Raw genomic sequence first — 21,876 nt, forward strand, 5'->3', positions numbered from 1 at the left:
TCTACTCACCATTCTGGACTAACTAAAATTCCACATAACATGTCGCTTATGTTCCCTGGTGCCCATGCCTGGATGTAACTGAGAAGAAAGGAGGACAGTGTGTTGCCATTACATTGGTTAATGCAACTGTGATATAACTCTTGCCAAGGCTGAAAAATGATAAATTCATAGCTGGACACCAGACCAGCTCACCTGCAGGGTTCCCTCTGATTTTTCCCACCCATGTGCAGAATGAATTTTGTTATATGCACCAATATGGAGGTGACGTGTGACACACCACAAACATAACAAAATTCATGTGGTGGGGGTTGGGCTGAGGAATTCTTGTGGGAGGGGGCTCAGGACTGGAGCAGAGGGTTGGGGTTCAGGTGTGTGAAGGCTCCGGCTGGGGAGGTGGGCTCTGGGGTGAGGCCAGGGATGAAGGGCTCAGGGCTGGGGTAGAGGGTTGGGTGCAGGGAAGTGAGGACTCCGGCTGCAGGTGGGGCTCTGGGGTGGGGTCAGGGATGATGGGTTTGAGGTACAGAAGGATGCTCTGGAGCTACGGTGCAGGGAGAGGATTCCCTCCAGCACTCTCTCCCCACAGCAGCACCTGGGCTGGGGGGAAAGGCGCCTGTCCCCACCGTGGGAGCTCTGGGGCTGGGACTGCAGGATAGGTGCCCCTCCTCTGACCCCAACAGGTCTAGGCTGGGGGAGGGCTGCCCAGGTGGGCGCCTGGGTCCAGGCCACTCCAGGGTCGGGCTTACCCTGGCCACACCTCAGGCCACGCCTGGGCCTGATCTGGCCATGGCTGGGTCCATGTCACTTCAGCTGCAGCAGGTTTGGGCCACAGGGTGAGCTGGGGCTGGGGAAGGATTGCCCCTCCCACAGCAGGTTGGGGGCTGGGCTAGGTGGGGGTCGAGGGGGTATTCCCTAAGTGTCTGCACAGTGGTAAATAGGCTGCTGCATGGCTGTGCAGCCACGCAACTTACAGGGAACTTAGCTCATCTGTATGGTAGTATTGTTCAAGATGGGTGTTAGACCTGAAAGAATACGTTTAGTGTTTCAACTCTACAGAATCCTTGTCAGTTGTAGCATGCATTAATTTCACTCATAATGTCTGTATCCCGTGCTATAAGGTAATATGTACGTTTTGCTATATAACTGTAAAAATGTCAGCTCTGTGAACCAAGTCAAGAGGAACGCTCCACCCATCGCCCATCAAGAAGGACTATCAAAACTAAATGGGCCATTGTGGAACATCACGATACAAAGACTTGGTTAATGGCCCTCTCACACCCATGAAGAGGCTACGTTCAAGAAAGTGCATTCCATCAGCTTGAACGCTGGAAGACGGAGATAAACAGGAACACCAGAAATTTTTTCTCTCTCTTTTGCTCTTACTCACAGGGTTGGAGTAAGTAACTGGTTTCTTGGGACCAGGAGCAACCTGAATCTTCTGTGATCTTTGGTGTATGGCAACCAACTACCACTAAATCCAGCTTGCCTGGGTGGCAACATACCTTGGAGTGCCCACTGGCTGTTATAGTGCTTCAGGAGTTCACGTTTGCTAATGGTTTGGTGAAATCTAGTGGTAGAACATACTGCCAAGTTGAGGTGTCTACCCTGCTTTATGATCGTCTGCCCTGAGATTGGCACTCACGGGGTGAACCACTCCAGACAGTGTGACCACGACAACAACAACATTTGGCTCCTGCAAGTGTTGCATGAGCATGAGCCAATCGGCAGGAGAACTCGGCTGATGGGAAAAGAAGGATCATTCTCCCCATTTTACACAAGGAGAAATGGGCAGAGAGGTTAAGGCCCAACATTTTCAAATGTGCACATGTTAAAGTGCCCACACATTTTTGTGCGTGTCCAGTTTCCACATGCTCAACCCCCTGCAATGAGCATTCACAAGAAGTCTGAGGTGTGGATGCACAGATATTGAGATGTATGCATATACCCCTGATTCGCACACACCCAAGGCACTCTGCATGCACAACGCTCCATGCAAATGTTAGTGTCTGTATTTTGAATATTGAGCTCAAGTGATATGCCCAAGGCCACAAAGCAAATCAATGGCAGAAGTAATATGGGAAGTCAGGAGTTCTTGGCTGCCAGTCCTATGCTCAGACCAGTAAGTGCTGCTTCATACAAACTGACTGGTAGGGTACCCTTTAGATCCCTCTACCCAGTACTGATTGTTAATGTACTTCTGGCAGGGGTCATTCCATGGCTTAGTTACAGGGTGGATCTCTGCTGTCAGCAACCCATCTTTCTCTCCCATTTGGGTGCCTTCTCAAGGATAGATTCTGGTACACTAGCTTTGTTATTCTTTCCTAAAACAATTTTCATACATATTAAGGCAAGAAGGGACCATTATGATAATTCATTCTGACTTTCTGCATAACATAGGCCAGAGAATTTCTCCCAGGAATTCCTGCATCAGGCTTTTCATTTGTGGTTGAACTAGAGCAGGGGTCGGCAACCTTTCAGAAGTGGTGTGCCAAGTATTCATTTATTCACTCTAATTTAAGGTTTTGCGTGCCGGTAATACATTTTAACATTTTTAGAAGGTCTCTTTCTAGAAGGCTATAATATATAACTAAACTATTGTTGTATGTAAAGTAAATAAGGTTTTTTAAATGTTTAATAAGCTTCATTTAAAATTAAATTAAAATGCAGAGCCCCCCGGAACAGTGGCCAGGACCCAGATAGTGTGAGTGCCACTGAAAATCAGCTCGCATGCCACCTTCAGCACCCGTGCCATAGGTTGCCTACCCCTCTACTAGAGAATACCTTTTAGAAAGCCACCCACTACTGATTTTAAGACTCCAAGTGATGAAGCTGTCCCAATGCTTAATTACCCTCACTGTTAACATTTTGCACTTTATATCCAGTTGGAATTTTTCTAGCTTCAGCTTTCATCCACTGGCTCTTGTTTGGTCTTTCTTTGCTCGATTGAAGAGAGTGATGGTATCAGAAACCATTGTCCTGAGTGGATACTTACCGACCATGATCAAATCACCTCTTAACCTTCTTTTCAACACACTAAATAGATAGAGTTCCTTAAGTCTCCCATTGTAAGGGTGTTTTCCTGACTTTGAACATTTCTTGTAACCTTCTCTAAACCCACTGTTTTTCCAACATCCTTTTTAAAATTAGGCATTGGAACTGGACACAGTGTTCCAATAACTGCCTCACCAACGCAACATACATGGGGAATACCACATCCCTAATCCTGCTCGATAGTCCCGTTTATACATCTAAGGACCTTATTAGCGCTTTTATCCACAATCCACTGGGAGATCGTATTCACTTGACTCCTGAGTCCTTTTCAGAGTCACGGTCTTTCCCCTGACCTGGAACTGTGACTTTGCATTTAGTTGTATTAAAACACATGTTGTTTGATTACCTCTAGCTTGTTTGGTGTCATGCTTGGGAGGGGGGTCATGGCTGGGCAGTGTGACACTGCAGGGGTGGGGGTTGGTGCTGGAGATGGGGTCGGGCAGTGTCACACAGCTTGATCCAGAACCCTATGGGCCAGTGACATGGCCTCATCATTATTCACCTGCTGGCCAATCTTTGTCTCCTCTGCAATCCTGATCGGCAATCATTTTATATTTTCTCCCCGATCATTGACAAAAACATTGACCTCCTTTGCTGTGGCACTTGTGCCACATGACTTTGCATTTCCTGTCATCTGCATTTTCATGCCCTTTGGGCTGCTTCACAGCTGGCCCATTGGCAGTGCCTTTTCAGAACTAAGAGTATGCATGCATGCATGAGACACATCCTTGTCCTTTCCAGTCATTATGCAGATGGAGTTTATAACCTCATCAAGAACTGGGACAGGTAACTGGGGGGATGTCTACACTGCAAAGACAAACCTTCAGCATTGCGTCTCAGAGCCTGGGTCACTTGGCAGGCTCATTGAACTTGGGCTGAGGGCTCAAAACAGGACTGTGAACATTCCCACTGAGGCTCGAGCTGGCCTCCAAGACCATCCCCCTTTGTCCAGTTTCAGAGCCCAGGCTCTAGCCTGAGTGGGAACAGCTACACTGCTATTTTTCACCATGCAGCCCGAGCCTTACAAGCCCAAGTCTATTGACCCGAGTTCTGAGATTCAGCATGGTGGGTTTTTCTTGGTGGCGTAGATATATTAGACTGCCTTCCCACCACATGCCATGCTGTCTATTCCATGACCCATCCTCAGGTCTGTATGAATCTGTATTATAGCTACCTGCTGTAACATTAGGATAGACTTAAAATTGGCATTAAATACTTGCAGTCACTTACACCCTAGGATTTCTGGGAAGGATCAGGCCTTAAACAGAAAGGGATTGATTCTTCACTATCCTTCACCTTGTGTACTTACTTACACCTGTGCCAAGTGGGAATAAAAAATTACCAAAGGAGAGTTTTCCACTCACATTCCCACAAGGGTAGCATATCACAGTCATTTGCCACCGGCATAAATGGCTGCACAAGAGTGCAGTGAAGAATCAGGCCCATATTGCACAAATAGGTTAGTGGGACTGCAACGAGTGAACTATGGAATAGTGCATTAAATGCAAAATCATTCACAACTTCGTAACTACGCAGTTTGAAACTGTGGTGTCTGGTTTTCTGTGCGCTGCCCCTTGAATGCCATCTGGTCTCAGCATGGCTGCAGCCTGTAACCAGAGATGGACACATTGTGCTCTCTCCTGGAGTCTTTACTTTTGTTCTTTCTTGCTACTGTTTCCTTTTAATCCAAAATAAATGTTCTTATGGGGGTGGGATAGGGTGACCAGACAGCAAGTGTGAAAAATCGGGAAGTGGGTAGTGGTGGGGAATAAGAGCCTATATAAGAAAAAGACCCAAAAATCAGGCCTGTCCCTATAAAATCGGGACATCTGGTCACCCTAGGATGAGATACAGTTCTTGGTATATTGGACACATAACACGAAACAATTAGCACTACAGAACTAATCACTCCAGCAGTGAAGGCTAAGTACTAAACACCATTCATGTGAGAACATGTTACGTCCCTAGGAGCAAGGACGGGAGAATGTGACAGGAGGCGGAACATTTACCAGCTGAGATAGAGAGCTCCACAGCTGAGATAGAGAGCAACAAAATGGCCACGTTAGGGCTGCAGCTGTTTGCGTCTGCAAAGTTTAAAGGGCCAGCACCCAGAAAGGCATGCTGGGGGAAAGGTCATGTGACCACTGAAGAGCATCACCAGGGATCAGAAAGAAGAGCCTAAGGGTACTCCTGTCAGAGTATCCCACAGTACAGTGGTTTGGGTATTCAGCTAAGAGGTAGGAAACCCATGTTCAAAGCTCTTTTTCTCAAACACTATGGGCAACTGAACCAGTATTGCCCACCCCGCCTGGGTGATTGCCCTGGCCTAATGATTATTAGGAAGGTCCTTTTATCTCCCCTCCCACCCCTGACTGTTAGGGGCATGCCAATGCTGTTCTTGCAGGTGACAGCTTAGATGTCTGACTGCAGGGGAGAGTCCAGATTCCTCTAGGCTGGGAGAGGGGAGGGCTTAGGATTCACCTCCTCCCTGACACCTGTTGTTGACTAGCTTAGCCAACTGCCTGCCTAGTGTGCTGGCTTTGTGGATTGCATTTTCGGGATCTGTCTGTCTCTCTCCATGTATTGTATAGGGAGCTTGGCTGCCTATCCCAGAGTTTGTGGATTCCGCTGGGTGCCTAAAAGTTAGGCACGGCAAGGCTGAGCGTTGCAATAGCTAAGTCCCTTTGTGGACCTGGGGCTAGGTGATTCTGGGGAATAGAGATTGTTTCTGCCTGTCCCCAGCATAGCTCCAGTTCTGGAAGCTCCTGCCTGGTTGGTTTCACTCCAAGCCCCCTGTGGAATTGGAGTCTAGGTCATGATAAAGAGCTCTGTAGCTAATGCTGACATGGCTCAGAAGTGACTGTTGTGTGTTTGTCTATTTTGGAGGGGAAGGACCTGAGTGGTCTGCCTCCCTCTTAGAAGATCAAGGTGCAGACTATAGTGAGTGGGAATTAAATCAGGATCTCCCATGTGAGAGGGCACAGAGCAAACAATAAACACACACAAAGCTAGAGGCTTCTTTGAACCACGCTGCTTTGGGGGTGCAGGGGGGAGGTCCATGTCTCAGACAAGCTCTACAAAATGAAGAATAGTCATTTGTCCCAGGAAGAGAACCAGTGAAAGCAGAGGTGACCCATGCCTGCCGATAATGGAGGGGCGGAGTGAGGACAGTGGCTGCGGGGGGGGGGGGGGGGACGGGACCCATGCCTGCCTCCTCCCCTCCGCATCCTGTCTGAGTGAGAAGAGGAGAAAACTCACTGCTAGACCCCTGTGTCTTACCCATGCGTCTACCTGCAGGGTTAGAGAAACTCACAGTCTGATTCCCACTGTTTGGCGGCTTTGAACTTGGCCTCAGTATGGCCAACCCCACACATTCATGAATCAGCCCTTCCCCCAAAAAAATTCTGAGATTGGCTTAAAGATCATGAGATTTTTAAAAAACAAAGTAATAAACTGTGGGTTGTTTTTATTTGCACTCCAGTTTTTGTGGCTTCAGGGAGCACTTGGGTCATGTTTTCAAGTTTGTCTCCACAACCCCGAGGGCTAGAAATGTAGTTTTATTGAACTGAAAGCTGAGATTCTCATCCAATCACCTGACCCCGGGAGCAGGGCATTATGGAAAACACCGAAATATTGTGAGATTCCCACTAAAAGCAGAAGAGTTGGCAATGCTGTTGCTGTTACAAGCTGGCAAGGGAGGCCATGATCACTGAGCACATTAGCAAAGTCACAGGACATGGCCAATCGTCTGATTAAATATCCCTGATCCATGCAATGGCCAGGACTGGGGACATTTAGTACTGTCTGACGGAAGGTGCACAGGGCCCTCCTGCAAAAGAGCATGTATTGTAAGAATTTTACATCAGCGACACCCAACCTTAGCCTGGCTTAGGGCTTCCTTCGAAACTTGCTAAGAGACCGCAGGTGGCACCAAACTTGTCAAAATGGAGCAGGGTAGCAACTCTGCGCTCATTCTGAGCATAGTCTGAGAGGTCTGTGAGGACTGCAGGTCCCAAGTATGCTCCATCTTGGTAGGAGCAACCTCTACTGACATCAATTTGGAGAATGGCATTCTGGGCCTTGTAGTCTCCATGGGCTGCACTTGGGAGAGGTGAGTGTGGGTCACATTGTGAACTCCCTAGACCCCCCATATAGTCTGCCAACTATAGCTGAGCATCGCCGGCTCACTGAAGTACTATGGATAGGACAAGAAGCTATTGGTGCATGAGCAGGAACCTCTTAGAAAATAGAGAAAATGTTTTGCTTTCTAGAGAATATAAAGAAATTATTTTAAAATTAAATTAGAAAAGCTTCAGAGAACAGAGAAAGTTATGACCGTTGGACTGATTAATGAAGCGCAGATCAACACTGATAAAGCAATCAGGAATGGCTGGCTCAGGGATCTGGCAAAGCCATTCAGAGCTTTTCACTTCTAGGTTGCTGGTTTAAAGGCAGCTTAGGACACTAGTCACAGAGTCATTCCTGTTGATGGCTGTTTGGTGTCCTATAGAAAGTGAGCAGGTGGGTCTGGTTCAGTTGGATAAGTTTCCACAATGCACAAAACCCACCACCACCTTTGTGTGCCCTTCTGTTCACTGAACAGGTCTGGAAACAGAACTTTCTTCTCGCCTCGCCAGATCAACGTAAAGTCCATTGGTAGGAAAGGGGAGGGAGAACGTCATGCTGCACACATGTGGATAAACTGAGGGCTTCATTAGGCATGTTTGTCAAGCCACCTCAGCGCTAAATTCACCTTTGACACCAAACAAAAAATAATGGCTAAGAAATAAACAGTGTCCTGTTTATTTAAGCAGTAAACTTTAGGGTGCTGATGAGAATCTGTGGACTTTAATATTTCTGGAGTGATCAAACTGTGATACTCTGCAGCAAAGCCCCATAGACTGGGCTACAGTGCTTCATACATCATGGCTTGCTATTCACATATTTCTAGTGGTATTCTCCTCCTTAGACTTCCAAAATGAGAAGGGGATTTCTTTTCCACTGTTGCCTAAGCGTAGTGTCTGTCCAGTTTAAAAGTCCCCTGGGAAAAAAGGAACCTTCTACTTTCAATTATTTTAATAGCCATGCATATTCAGTATCAAAGCCCCACATAACAGGATGGACTATAAATGCATACTGGTTTGAGATGAATGTTTAAATGCAATATCCCCTAATAGCTTGTTCAAGTAGGGGAAGCCAGAATGATATGGCAACACATCTGAAAAAGTATGGGAGAGCAGAATTCCATAGCAAGATTTCTCTAGAGAATGGCTGAACACAGCAGTTGGGAAGGTAATACTTTAAGATCTGAACAGCACGAACTGCAAAGTGAATTTCATAATCCTTTTGGGAACGCTTTGAACTGATTTGTTTGGAATAAAAGAAAACGTAGCTCCGTAGGGAGCCGGATGGCTCATGGAATTGGTAATAAGATACAGAGTCTTTCTCGTGCAGGTCACCTGTTAGAGACTTAGAATCTAGCCCGGGTCATTATTAATCAAAAGTTGTTACTATCATCTGATGGCTGTTTGGTGGCCTATGGGAAATGAGTTAGTTGGTGTCATTCCAGTTCCTTGCCTACACAGCATGCAATCCACCCTGACAAATGGCAGCCAGAGCACAAAGGTCAGAGATAAGATGAGGACTCAGCTACGTCTACGCTGCAAAACAAAACAACCACCCCCAGGGCAGGTAGTCTCAGAGCCTGGGTCAACTGACTCAGGCTTGTCCTACAAATGTTTGTGCTCAGGCTGAAGCCTGGGTTGTGAGACCGCTTGCCTCGCTACGTTTCAGAGCCCGAGCCCAAATGTCTACACTGCTATTTTGAGCCCCATAGCATAAGCCCCACAAACCTGAGTCATTAGACCGAGCCTCTGAGTCTCTCTGCCATGGGTCTTTATTTGCGGTGTAGACATGCCCTAAATTACTCCTTCGGCCCGTAGAAGTCATCCCTCCTCATTAGCAGGTTAGTCCACTGTTCTCCTGTGCCGTACATGTCCTGCAGAATTCTTCAGGCCACTTGTTTGGCACCTTTTACTAACACTATAGTCTCTCTAGCTTTATTGATACACACTCCGTATTATTAAGGAAGCAAACTGGAAGCTTTCAGGCAGCTCAGAAGGGATGATTTTAGGGCAGCTCAGAGGGTTATTAGGAACACCAATCACTGTCCTTTAACATGTGTATGGGATGGATCCTTGAATTATGGCCATTATTAAACTGTGCACAGTGACTTGGTAAAATGTGTTCTTAGCTATTTTGAAAAACCTTGCTTAATAAACTGACTCTTAGAATTCAAGCAAAACCTCCCCAGCAAATGGCTATTGGTTCAGAAGACACATCACTAAAAGGGACATGAGAATGGTAAACTGCTGGCGCCCGCTAGATGGGTCCTGCTAGTTCAAGAAAGTGATCCATCTTTCATGATGGGCGATCAGACAAAATGAAAGAACTCCAATAGCCTAAGGAAGGACCCCAGGCCTGGGCAGTCAGTCTAAACCCAAAGTAGCGCCATTCGTATTAGTGAGTCAAAGGAGGTAACTGAGATCAGAAGCTGGTACGTGTAGCCTTCATGACCACATTGCTTCCTCCACATACAGGCCAACCCAGAGAAGATTGAAAATAGCAGGACTAATGCTTGGAGAGTGTGGCAAATGTCAAGAATCCCAGTAATTGCACTCTGATTACTGGAGTCACAGTAAACTGGCTATGTGAGCAAAGGTACATTTAAATTAAGCAGCATCCTTATGAGACATCACCTATTGCCACTCCATTACGTTTATTGTATCAGACCCAATCTTGTTATCCTTACTGAAGCAAAATTACCATTGACAGTGGCCTGGGTCTGCAGCAGCAACCAAGAAGCGCACAGCACAGGCAATTGGGGGGAATAGAAAGATGGCTTTAAGATACCTTTGCATGCTCCCAATTCTGCACTGGCTTTGCAACTGCCCTGTGCCCTCTGTAAATTAGTGCAGCTTGATAAGCACAGCCAGAGTTTCTTTCCTCCTAGACACTAGCTCAACAGCTCCGGAGCATCACCCCACATTAAGGATCTTCCTTAGGCCAGTTAAGCACCTACTCTGTAGGGGTCCATTACATCCATAGTACCGCACAAAGCAGCCCAGTGAAGAGAGGAATTAGGTCCATTGGGGGTTTAACCAGACTATAGAGGACTGAGGACAGACCACAGAAATTAGCCAATAGAGTCTGGTTCTGCTCTTACTCACAAGAATAACTCCACTGGAGTCAACAGGATCCGATTTGGTATCCAGTTTAGTAATTTCTTAGCCATTTTTTGGCAAAGCATCTGCAGACACCTGGGGCATCCCCAAGGTCAGCACTTCCCCTGTGGAGACCCATTTAGTGCAATTTCAGAAACAATTGATCTTTGGGAGGAAGACTGGCAAGTCTCAGTTGTATATATGGCATAGCAGGTGTATCTCTTAGCAATCACACGAAGCAGGCTCTAGCTTACTTCCTCCAGCCAGAAGGACTATCTTCCCCACAAGATGCTGGATCAGATTCTCATCCCAATTTTGCAGGTGCCACCCTCTGCACTGAAGTCACCTAAACCTAATTCAGCCCTCCGTTATACACACACAACTACCCCAAGGACACACATAGCTGAGGACAGACTAGATCCTTCAAGTCAGTGGGGTTGCTTTAACCAGGGTGACTGACACCAGAGCTGAGGCTTTACTGGAGTTGGGATGTGTTTAGTTTGCTGGAATGGTAAGGATTTATGGCCTGGTTTTCAAACATGCTCAGCAGCCCCTGCTCTCACTGACTGCAGTTTGAGGATCTAGAGCTGTAAAACTAGTTTGCTGGGACAGGTCCCATCAGGCATCAGAAGAAAACATTGTAAACTTATTTTTTGCTACAGGCCACGACGCAGACCTGGTAAAACTGCTGCCTTGTTCATATGAATAATACAACGTGAATTTGGCAGATGTGTCTGGTCAGGGGGCCGTCCCCAGAATATACACGTAAGTGGAGTGAGGCTTGTCAGACATCCGTATAGCTCTATGCTCTAGATTGAGGCCTAGATCTTTCCCTACCACAGAAAAAACCTCAGGTCAAAATGAGGTGGAAAACTCAGCATCCTGTGTGTTCAGGAATGTGCACTGAGGCCTAGTCCCTCTCTGCTGATCCCTGGGCCCCCGAACTCCCTCAGGAGCTATGTTCCATTGAGTCTTGGCTATGACTAAGCCAAAACTCCTAGGGGAGGAGGTGCTGACAACATGGAATGAGAGTCTGTGCAAGATAAGGTAGCAGGATCAACATTATTTTGGACTGAGGAAAAGGCTGATTGTGGAGGAGAGTGGCATTGTGCAGACCCTCTCACTCCTGGCTCCCCACATCTCCTGAAATCACAGAACCCCAAACACACAGAGTTGGCCTGGAAGGGCCAGTGCAGAAGCCGGGGGACAATTGTAGTGGATTGACTCACTGTCACAGCATTTAGCTAAAAAGGGAGCTTTCCACTCTTTTCATCAAAATGAAGGAGGGATGAGTTGGCCTTTAATATTTTGCATGTTATTCATGGCATTACAGGGAATGTTTTCATGTGAGACACATGGGGAGTTTGAGAGAGGGGGCTGTTTACTCCCACTGACTCCTTTCGTCTTACATTTTACCCTATGCACAACAGAGGCACTGACACCCCAAAAATTGCTGAAATGGACAAAAATCTCCTGATGATGCTATTCATTCACTAGGGTGATTGAGGATTCAGGCAGAGCAGGATTCAGACCTTGATTTGCTGTGGAGAAAGCTGAATGCTGTAGTCAACTTGTATGCAGCTAGCAAGAGTAACACCCATACACTCTGACAGGGGCCACACAAGCACTGAGAGATTCTTATGCACATAAGCAGATTGTGCAGCTAAGTGATACATGTTTGGTGCAATGCAATATTACAAGAACCAAAACTTACTAAGGAATTGTGTTTGCTGATATAATCTGGGCCTGCTTGCAGTGGGTTTTTAAGTTTCATAGCCACTAAGCCTACCATCTTCAAATGTAGTGCCTTAAAAATTAGGCAGCTAAATCCACTGTTAGGAACCTAAATCAAAGAGGCCTGGTTTTCAGAGGTTGTGAGGATTCACAGTTCTCTTTGAAATCCACACAAGTACAGGGCACTCAGCAGCCTCCAGGAGTTACTCCACACAGCAGCACTTGGCAGGATTGAACCCTAATCACTTGACTCACGGTTGATTAGGCCATGGGTTGGATTTTTACCACATGCGTCTCACAAGTCCATTTATACTTTGCTTTCTTTTGCTTTTTAATTTGGAAGTGGGTTCATTAGTTTTTAAACATTACACTTACGTGGGCCCAATTCTGCTCTTAGCAGCGTAAATCCAGAGTTACTTTCATTAAACTTTGCTGGAGCTGTTCCAGATTTACACCACAACAAATGAGAGTAGAATTTGGCCCAGTATGTTTATTTCTGAAATAAAATTTAAAAAACCCAGTACAGATTATAATAAGACAAGGACCTCAGCTTGGTTTAGGAGATGGAGTCAGACAGTGAAACTTCTCTGGCAGCATAAAGGGGCTTAAAGTGAGTGTAAACTATTTAAGACCCTTCTAAAGCTTCCAGAGCCGGTAAAGGCACCTTAGCATACATAAGAATCTGGCCCAGTTGCGTCCATAGTCAGGATAATTATTCCACCTCTTATAGAAAGATGTTATTTAAAGCAGCCCATTAATGCATGCGGGGTGTCTGAGAGAAATATATACTTTCAAGAAACCATTGTGAGTCCTTCCCCACCCACAGCAGCAATGGTATTTTACTTGTCTCCAATTTTCCCAATCTGTGCTACTGAAATGAAAAAAAATGGCTCTCGTGTCCAGATGTCTTTTCCGAATGACAGTGTCAAAGGTATTAATTATTAAACTGTGGATGCCTTCGATGAATTATGAACTATGGAAGCCTTGTGGCTGCTTGCTAGTAAAGTGTTGTGGGGGGAGCAGAAATAATGTCTCTCATAAGAATGCGTGTTCTAACAAGATAGGTCAAAACATGATGCAGATGATAAATTGCTTAGCATGAGTTCCCATTAACCCAGCAGCTTTCTGTATTATTACATTACTAAACTATGCTCAAAATGTATTGACCAAACAATTTTGATCTATATTAGCCTAATTTGCAAAATAAGAACTGGTGGCTTGTTATGATGAAACCACTATCTGTAACAAAGGGACAGCTGCTTGCATATTTCAGTTTAGCAAAGGTTGGAAATGTAGGATTTGGAGTGAGGCACTTGGTTGGATTTTTTACTTTCTGAAACCATGAACAAAATTGTATTGTACTATGTGGAGGAAAAAAATCATGTAATAGAATGATCAGCCCCAACAGGCATGCATGTCTCCCTTCATGCAAGCTAAAAAAAGCACAACCTCCTGCTTACATATGTGTACGTGTACATGTGTCACAGCAAACAGCTAAGCTTTCAAATCTGGAATAGGCTCGAGCAGAGAACAAAGGGCCAAAGCATACAGTACATCCAGAAGGGGGAGCAGAGAAATATATTGTGTGTGGTCATACAGGAGGGACATGATGGCCAAACAATTACTAAGATACATGGAAAAGGAATATGGAGGAGGAAAAAACTCAGGATATAGCTAGGAGAAAGTGAAAAGGCACTGTCTTGCAAAATGATGAGCCTCTTCAAATGATGACCATTTAAGCAGCGTGGGTTCCTTTAATCACTTGATTTCATTTGTTTCTAACATGCCTTTTTCGACAGGACAAGTGGAAGATTACTTGTCTTGCACTGAAATTTTGATTAGTGGAACTGTCAACTGCTGAATTTTTGCTCTACTTTACAGAAAAATAGCCAGCCCTGCATTTCTCCATCTTCTTTTGAAATGCAATTAGTGCAAAAAATGTTTTTGGAAGCCCTGACTCGTAGTGGCACCTAAATACCCAAATGTAATCAATTTTAAATGTATTACATAATAATGCCCTCCTGCAGGTCTGGGAAACAGTCCCCTTCATGGGCTCTGGTGAGATACCAAAAATGGGTGATCTGCATTATTATTTCATGGCATCTGCAGTAAACTCCCCTACTGACTAAGGTGCAGAGCTAATTCAAATTTTCTGTGTGCTTACATATATTTTAAAGTGCATGTTTACTTAAGAGTTTCTACAACAACATTTAACTTGTTAATCAAATCAGATATTCAGAAGAGAGGACCTCAGGTTTTCACACTATACTGCAAGCAGGAAGTGTAGTTATAACCTTAGCATCTTGGACACATTTACTACTCTAGCTCTCCAGCTGTCTATCTAAGGTATTTATAGTGTGCCAGTCATCATAGTATCTAGGCACTAAGGACTCCTCTCCTACCAGATGGTGGGCAGGATAATTATATTCAAAAGGGCAGGGTTATAAAAAGGAGGGGGGAAATATTTTTTCAGATTCATTTACTTCTTGCTAATAAAGCCAGCCATATAAAAATGTATTTTTCCCTCATCCATCCTAGGGCATTTCACCTCTCATTACTCATGACCAATGTGTAACCTTGTAATCAGAATGCAGTAAGTAGCAGGCTCCTTAATCTCTTCTGATAATTAATGAGTGTGGGTGTGTTTATATACTTAATTTTTGCCATTCTGGAGTAAAACAGAACTATACATAGGCACAGTGATAATATAGGATGTGTATCTGTACAGTAGATATACACAGACTAATGCTGAATATAGATATGGGGTAGAAATCTTAAAGACCCCCATATCTGTGGTACTGAAAAATTCATTCACTCCAATCTTACAATGGGGAAAGCAAGGAAAAAATCTAAACAGCAGGATACGACAATAAATGGGAAAACAGCAATAGAAAAAGCACACTAGGTTAATATAGGAAAACTAGTTTCTTTATTGAGAGATTGTATATTAGTATTAGTGGAATTGTGTGTAACAATGTCATCATGCACACAATACAAAAAGGCAAGGCCCACCATGCTATGGAGGGGCAACAGAACAAAAGCAGCGTACAATGAGCAGATGTATAGGCTACAGCACATTACATTTCAGCAGGGTATGTCTCTACAGAGAGATTTACATCAGAAACTAGGTAATGTAAAAAAATACAGACCATGCTTTAGTTTTAGTACAAGAAAAAAGGTGAAGATACACAACCAAAGGATATTTGATACAGAAAATTACCCACAAAATAAGAACAGGAAGTAATTTAGCACAGCAGAAAATGTTATCCCTGTTTAATGGAAAACCATTTTGCCAGCAGTCTCGTTTTTAAAAAAAAATAATTTAATTAAAATTCCCATTTAATATGCTTCTTTGGAGCAGCGTTAATTGATCAAATGTTTGTGTCCAATTTATACACACTAAATGAAGTGTTTGGATCATTTCTGTAACAGACAATTGTATATATTGGATGTTTCAGCTTTCAAAGAAACAGATGGAGGCCAGCTGTTGAAAGTGGTGTAATTTTGGCCAAAAGTGTGTGTGATATATAATGTACAAAGATGCAGTACCCCTTTGTATTACAAAGTCTTTGAATAATCCTTGTTAATACGCAGGGTGGAGGAATATTCAGATGTTCATATGCTTAGTGTCTCCATTTATTCACGGATCTTATTCTCCAACTATTTTTCAAAGCCTTTTTTTAAAATAAGGCTGATTTAATTGCAGATTTTATTATTATTATTATTATTATTATTGCATTTGATTGACAGTAATTTGTTTAGTCATAAAGGCATTCTAGATGGCAAACCAATGGTTGTCCAACTAGAAAAAAACCCACAAAATACTGCATCCACCAACTAAAGCAAAATGAATCCACTTAACAGGAATTTACAGTGCAATGTACTTAGCTAAACAAGATGAAGATACAAAAATGGCTGTTATTATCTACAGCTATTCTGAAATGGCCTGTTTTCTATACTACTACAATGAAATTAAAAAGAGCAGATTTAAGCTTACAGTCTGTCTAACAGTTTTACAAGAAAATTGTGGTTTAGGACTTCAGGTTTAAGCATTAGTATCCTCTGTCACAAGGTCTTTTTTTGGTTCATTTGTATGGGTCAAATATCAATAGCCCCTTTACAGTTTCTCTGTGGGTATGTTCAGTTTTAAGTAAAATGAAAGAACCCAAAATGAAATGTAAATTTTGGGGAGAGAAGCAGAGAACCTCTCCCACCCCACTAAAACTAATTTGAAATTGAAAACATTAAATTGCATCCAGTAATGGTATTAAAAATCAGTGTAATTAATGATGATAATGATTTAATCAGGATAATTATATTTTGGGGTTTAACATCAGTCTTAATTATTTTTAATGTATGCCTAGTATATAATAAAAAATCCTAGACATTCTCAAATAATAAGGATAATTGCACAGATGAGAGCGAGGGGGAGAATTAGTGTTAGAGAGAAATCTCATCAATCTAAGCCTTTTCGAAATTGACAGACAGCCCATAGAGAGGGGATACTGCAGCTTAAATATCAATGCCTTCCTCGGATGGATACAGGAAATGGTTAAGAGAGGGGTGTCACAATACAGCTAAATGCAGAGGCAGAGGGCTACAGCACACAGCAGCAAGTTGACCATTCACTGTGCTACACAATGAAGAAAAAAAAATAAAGATTTGATAAATGCAAAATGTCATCATCCCATCATCACAATAGAGACTGCAGTTAACAATGCCACTGTGTTCAACCTGGCTCATATGTATACATACAGTAAAGGGAAATAAATTTTAAAGCAGTTGGGCAACAGCAGGAAAGACCAGATTCTGATCTCAGTTACACTGGGGGGTAAATCAGTGCATCTGAAGCCATCTGTGCAAGTGGAGTTACTCTGGATTTATAGCAGTGTAAACTGAGATCAGAATCTGGACTGAGTCTAATTGTGCTAGATTTTAACCCATCTTTTATTGGGTCCCCAGTGATCAAGACCTCAATAATTACAGCAGTGCATCATCTTTAAGAGGAAATTTATTTTATATATAAATAAAACTACAGGGACTTGACCAACAATAGGCCAAGGGGGGGTGGGAGGTCAGGCTGGGGGAACATTTCCAGGAAAGAAATGTAAGGAGAGAAAAAGGCTGATTTAGAAATAATAATGATTCTAAATGCATCCTGATTCTGATAGAAAGAAAATGGAAGGAATGAGGGGTGGAGGGGAGGGAGAGGTCCAGGTCCATTGTCTGTAGCAGAATGTGGGGTGGATGGGAACGAGGGGAGGTGGAAAAAATATGCAATGGCCATACACATCCCATATTAAATGTCTGTGAAAAATAATCATCACGCTGCTTTCCTGAAAAATCTCTCTGAGCAATAAGAGCACCATGGAGCTGTGGACTGATGTGCTGCTCTCCAGAACCAACATTACAATTAGAATCCCCAAAGAGGAGGACAAATTACAGGAGATGGGGAGGGAGGGAGCAATGTCCAACAAGAAAGAAAAGGCACCCTAAAAACGGCAGGCTAATTCCAAAGCTATTTTAGTCCATTACAGAAGAAACAGCAAGGGACAAAAAGAAAGGTTAAGAGAGGGTGAACATGCTCTCGGCTCCCAAGAGAGCGGGGGGGGGGGGACGAGATAAGATATGGGGAGACCTCAGCTTGTAAATAAATAATAATAATAAAAGCACAAATCAATGGTCAAACAGAGCACACACACGCCAAGAACACAAAATAAAATCGCTAGCCACTGAATGCACAAAAAGAAAAAAAAAATCCTTTTTTTCAGCCCCGTGCCCCATGCGGACATAGAGCGGGGCAGGTCTAGGCTTGGCTTCCCACCCGAGATCTAGATTTCTCAGGGGGGAAGCAGGGGGCAGATGGCCCGAGTTAAGGGAAGGAGGCTCTCGGAATCCAAAGGAGAAGAATCTAAAATAATCCCACCGCTCGGCTGCTGGGTTTTCTTTCTTTCCTTCCTTCCTTCCCCCTCCACCCTCCTGCATCTGATCCGCAAGAAAGAGAGACAACGAGGAGCCGGGGGGGAAAAACCCTCCAGAGAAACCAAAGGCTCGTGCATTGGAAAAAAAAAACCCACACACACACGCAGACACCACCACCACCGAGAATAAGCCCCGAAGGATAAAGCGATACCTCTGTTTCGTACAGAGCCAAACACTGGAAGAACAAGATAGCCGACGTGCACTAGAACCATCCTGCCTGCCTGCTGCTGCGGCTGCGGTCCCTTTGTTGTGCTGCTCCTGGGTGGAGGTGGGAGCGGGGCTGCTGCTGGCTGGGAGACAGATGGCCCATGGAAATGGTCCCTTCCAATCCCCTATATACATTCAAATGTGGAGCTGGGACTGCAGCTGCCTGGCACACAAAGGGAAGGGCAGCCAATGGGAGGGAGGCCTGGGAGGAGGGGGTGGTTGGTTCTTTCTTGCTGGGTTTTTTTAATATATATATATATTATTATTATCCCCAGCTTGGGTCTCTGTGACAGGGAGGAGACCCAATCAGGGGCTGGGGCTGGACTAGCGCCTGCCCTGGGTCCTGCTGGCTAAGCTGCCTCCAAACAAGGAGATGGAAGCAAATTGGGGCCAGGGTCTGGGAGGCTGGGGGTGGATTTCACACCCAGGGACATACAGATACACTCTCACACACACCCTAGCCAGGGGGATTGGCTGCCAAACACACGCCCTCCACCCCCACCACAGAGATATGTGCATGCACACACTCACAGAGACACATGTAGTGATTCAGGCAGAGACACGGAGATACACAGAGATCACATATGCTCCACACCCGAGCCACAGAGAATCGTGTGTGTGTGTGTGTGTGTGTGTGTGCACGCACAACCACAGAGACAGAGACAAACATGCAGTATAAGCAGACTGGGCCAGAATTTTAAAGGTATTTAGATGCCTAAAGATGGATCTAGGCACCTTACTACCTTAAAATATCTGGCTCACCCATCCTACATACAAAAACACACACACAGGCACTTGTATGCCAACTGTCCACAAAGACACATACACACTCAGACATACATAGGCACACATACACAAACATACAGTGTATACATACATCAAAAGACACACAAATATACAGAGACATCAACACACACAACATGAACACAGACACAGATCATACCCTTATAAAAATGGTCTACAGAAGTTGAAAGAATGATAACCCTGCCATAGAACTCTACAGAATGGTTAAAAAGATTACAGAAATGTCTTTATTAAATCTTGTAGCTTTTCAGAGATATTTCTGTAGAATCCTATTAAGTATCTCTGTTGGTTTAATTCTTGTTACATTCTATGGGTCTTCTCCACTAAGGCATAGACAGATACATATAAAGATACACTATCAGGCATATACACAGCATATACACAATCTATACAAATATGTACAGAAGTGTAGGTACACACCCACACAGGCGTGGACACACACAGAGAGGGCACAAATATATACCTAGACAGAGGCACACAATATATACACTGCATACATATACCCTATGCTCACAGATAGAGCAGAGATAAACAGACAGTGACACATAAACATGCACATTGAACATTCAAAGTCATATATATGCACCCAAATCATATAGATATACATACACATATAAATGCACACTCCCTAACTACTCAAAGACAAAGAGGAATACCCTATTCCAGGGGTTCTTAAACTGGGGGTCGGGACCTCTCATGGGGTCGCAAGGTTATTACATGGGGGATCATGAGCTGACAACCTCCACCCCAAATCCCGCTTTGCCTCCAGCATTTATAATGGTGTTAAATATACAAAAAAGTGTTTTTAATTTATAAGGGGGGGTCACACTCAGAGGCTTGCTATATGAAAGGGGTCACCAGTACAAAAGTTTGAGATCTACTGCGCTATTCAGACACACATCCAGAGTCAGACATGCACTGACACCCTGCACATATGCTTATGGAAAGTCCTACAGAGTGAGCAGAGAATTATATTCTCTCTCTAGAATTTCTAAGCCAGTCTACAGAATCCTATAACAGGGATAAAAGTCACTATTAAATTCTATCGGATAGTTTAAAAATTCTATAGCAAGGATATCATCATTCTCTATTAAAATCTGTATGGATTTAGAATAATTTTTATAAAATCCTGTTTCATTTCTACAGAACCTTATTGTGTAAATCCCTATTAAATTACCTACATACATACAGAGACATAATCAAACATACAGAGAGACAAACTTTACACACTCTGAGGTGCACACATACTGCACAAGGACAGCAGCACCTGGATTCCTCCCATATACATCCTACACCCAAAGATGTACAGACACAGACAACAGCTGGACCTGAAAAGGTTTCCATTTCAACCCTAAAGCCCTGCACACAGTGCTAAAAACAACAGCAAGGAAACCCTTACATATACAACTAACAGGAAAATAATGTGCTACTGAACGAGACAAAAAAGATAAGAGTGATGGTTTGACATTGATTGCCATAAACTAACAAGAAAATGAAGGAAATTTCTATTTTAAAATACTGTCTGAAATCTGTATCAAAGGGGTAGCCATGTTAGTCTGGATCTGTAAAAAGCAACAAAGAGTCCTGTGGCACCTTACAGAATAGACTAACAAACATATTGGAGCTTGAGCTTTTGTGGGTGAATACCCACTTCTGAGATCTGTTTGAGGCCATTCTGAGCTACATATACCACAACATTCTGCAGAAGAGTAAATCATTGCTCATGTGACAATGAGATAATCACAGCAGTCCCTTTCTTCTAACACTGAACCAGGAACTTTATGAAAATAAGGACAACTGTATTCCCCTTAAAGCTATTCTGTTTCTCTTTGCTTCACTGTAGAACTTCAGGGCTAGAGCTTTTCCCAGTCTCTCTGTGGTCTGGTTTCCTGCTACCAATTTAAAGAAACCATGCACATAACTTGACTGGGGCTATCATAGAAAAAAGTTAGTTTTTTCCTTCATAAAATCTGATGTTAGTGGAGCTAACTGAGGAGACCTGGAAAGAACATAATCCAAGTGAAAAGGAACAAAATGTAACAATCCAGAATGGTAAAATCTGGAAATGTAGAGACAAACAGAATCCACATGGAAAACAGATACCCTAAATTATTCACCCTTAGGCCTCATAATAAATGCATCAGGAAGTTTCAGACCAGCTACATATAAGCACTGCCAAAAAAATAAAATTTAAAAACCCAACCTTCTGTGGATTCCACCATATAAAGAAACCACTAGATAAATACAAACCACTTCAAGCTGGTTGAAAATGGCCTTCCCCACACTCTCAAACCAAACCATTTTCCAGTTTTTCCAACCAAATGCAAACTTTCTTTCTCTCTTTTTTCCCTCCTGGAAGACTCAACATTTTGACCAACATGCCCCCCCCCCCCGTTTTTATTTTAAAAAATCATATTTGGCTTCCTCCCAAAAACTGCAGCAGCTGAAAAAAAAAATCACACCTCATTTTTTAAAAAATTCCCATGAAAAACAACTGACATTTTTGACCAGGTTAAAAGCCATCGGCATTAATACTGTGTGACAGTACAAGTCAAACTAGTCACTAGGTCAGAACAATGTCAGCTCTAACTCAAGACTGCAGAATGGAGCAAAACCCTGGGAGAAAACCTTCAGCAATTCTGCAAGCTGGTACTGTGTGTACACAGGAACACTCCCAACAGCAGTGGAGAATAAAACTGGGACAGTTCCTCCTACTGATCGATATCTAAAACCATGTATTGTGCCCCTGATATTACCTTATTAAAAGCAACACAAACTCCCTCCATCAGAAAGCAATACAGACCTACAAGATAAATACAAAAAAAATGCCACTCCACTGCTGTGCAACTTCAATCCTGGCATGAATAATACTAACCCA

General features: G+C 43.6%; 1 protein-coding gene across 1 annotated transcript in view; it reads right to left on the reverse strand.

The window, feature by feature from the left end:
* RNF165 (ring finger protein 165) overlaps window positions 1–18,390 on the reverse strand; it is a 115,757-nt gene extending 97,367 nt beyond the window's left edge. Inside the window, exon 1 of the mRNA XM_030567790.1 lies at window positions 18,139–18,390. Within this exon, the coding sequence (XP_030423650.1) occupies window positions 18,139–18,199 (61 nt within the window). The 5' untranslated portion in view covers window positions 18,200–18,390. The remainder of the gene's footprint in view (window positions 1–18,138) is intronic.
* Between the last annotated feature and the right edge of the window lie 3,486 nt (window positions 18,391–21,876).

Source organism: Gopherus evgoodei, chromosome 6, assembly GCF_007399415.2.
Source record: "Gopherus evgoodei ecotype Sinaloan lineage chromosome 6, rGopEvg1_v1.p, whole genome shotgun sequence".
NCBI lineage: Eukaryota > Metazoa > Chordata > Testudines > Testudinidae > Gopherus > Gopherus evgoodei.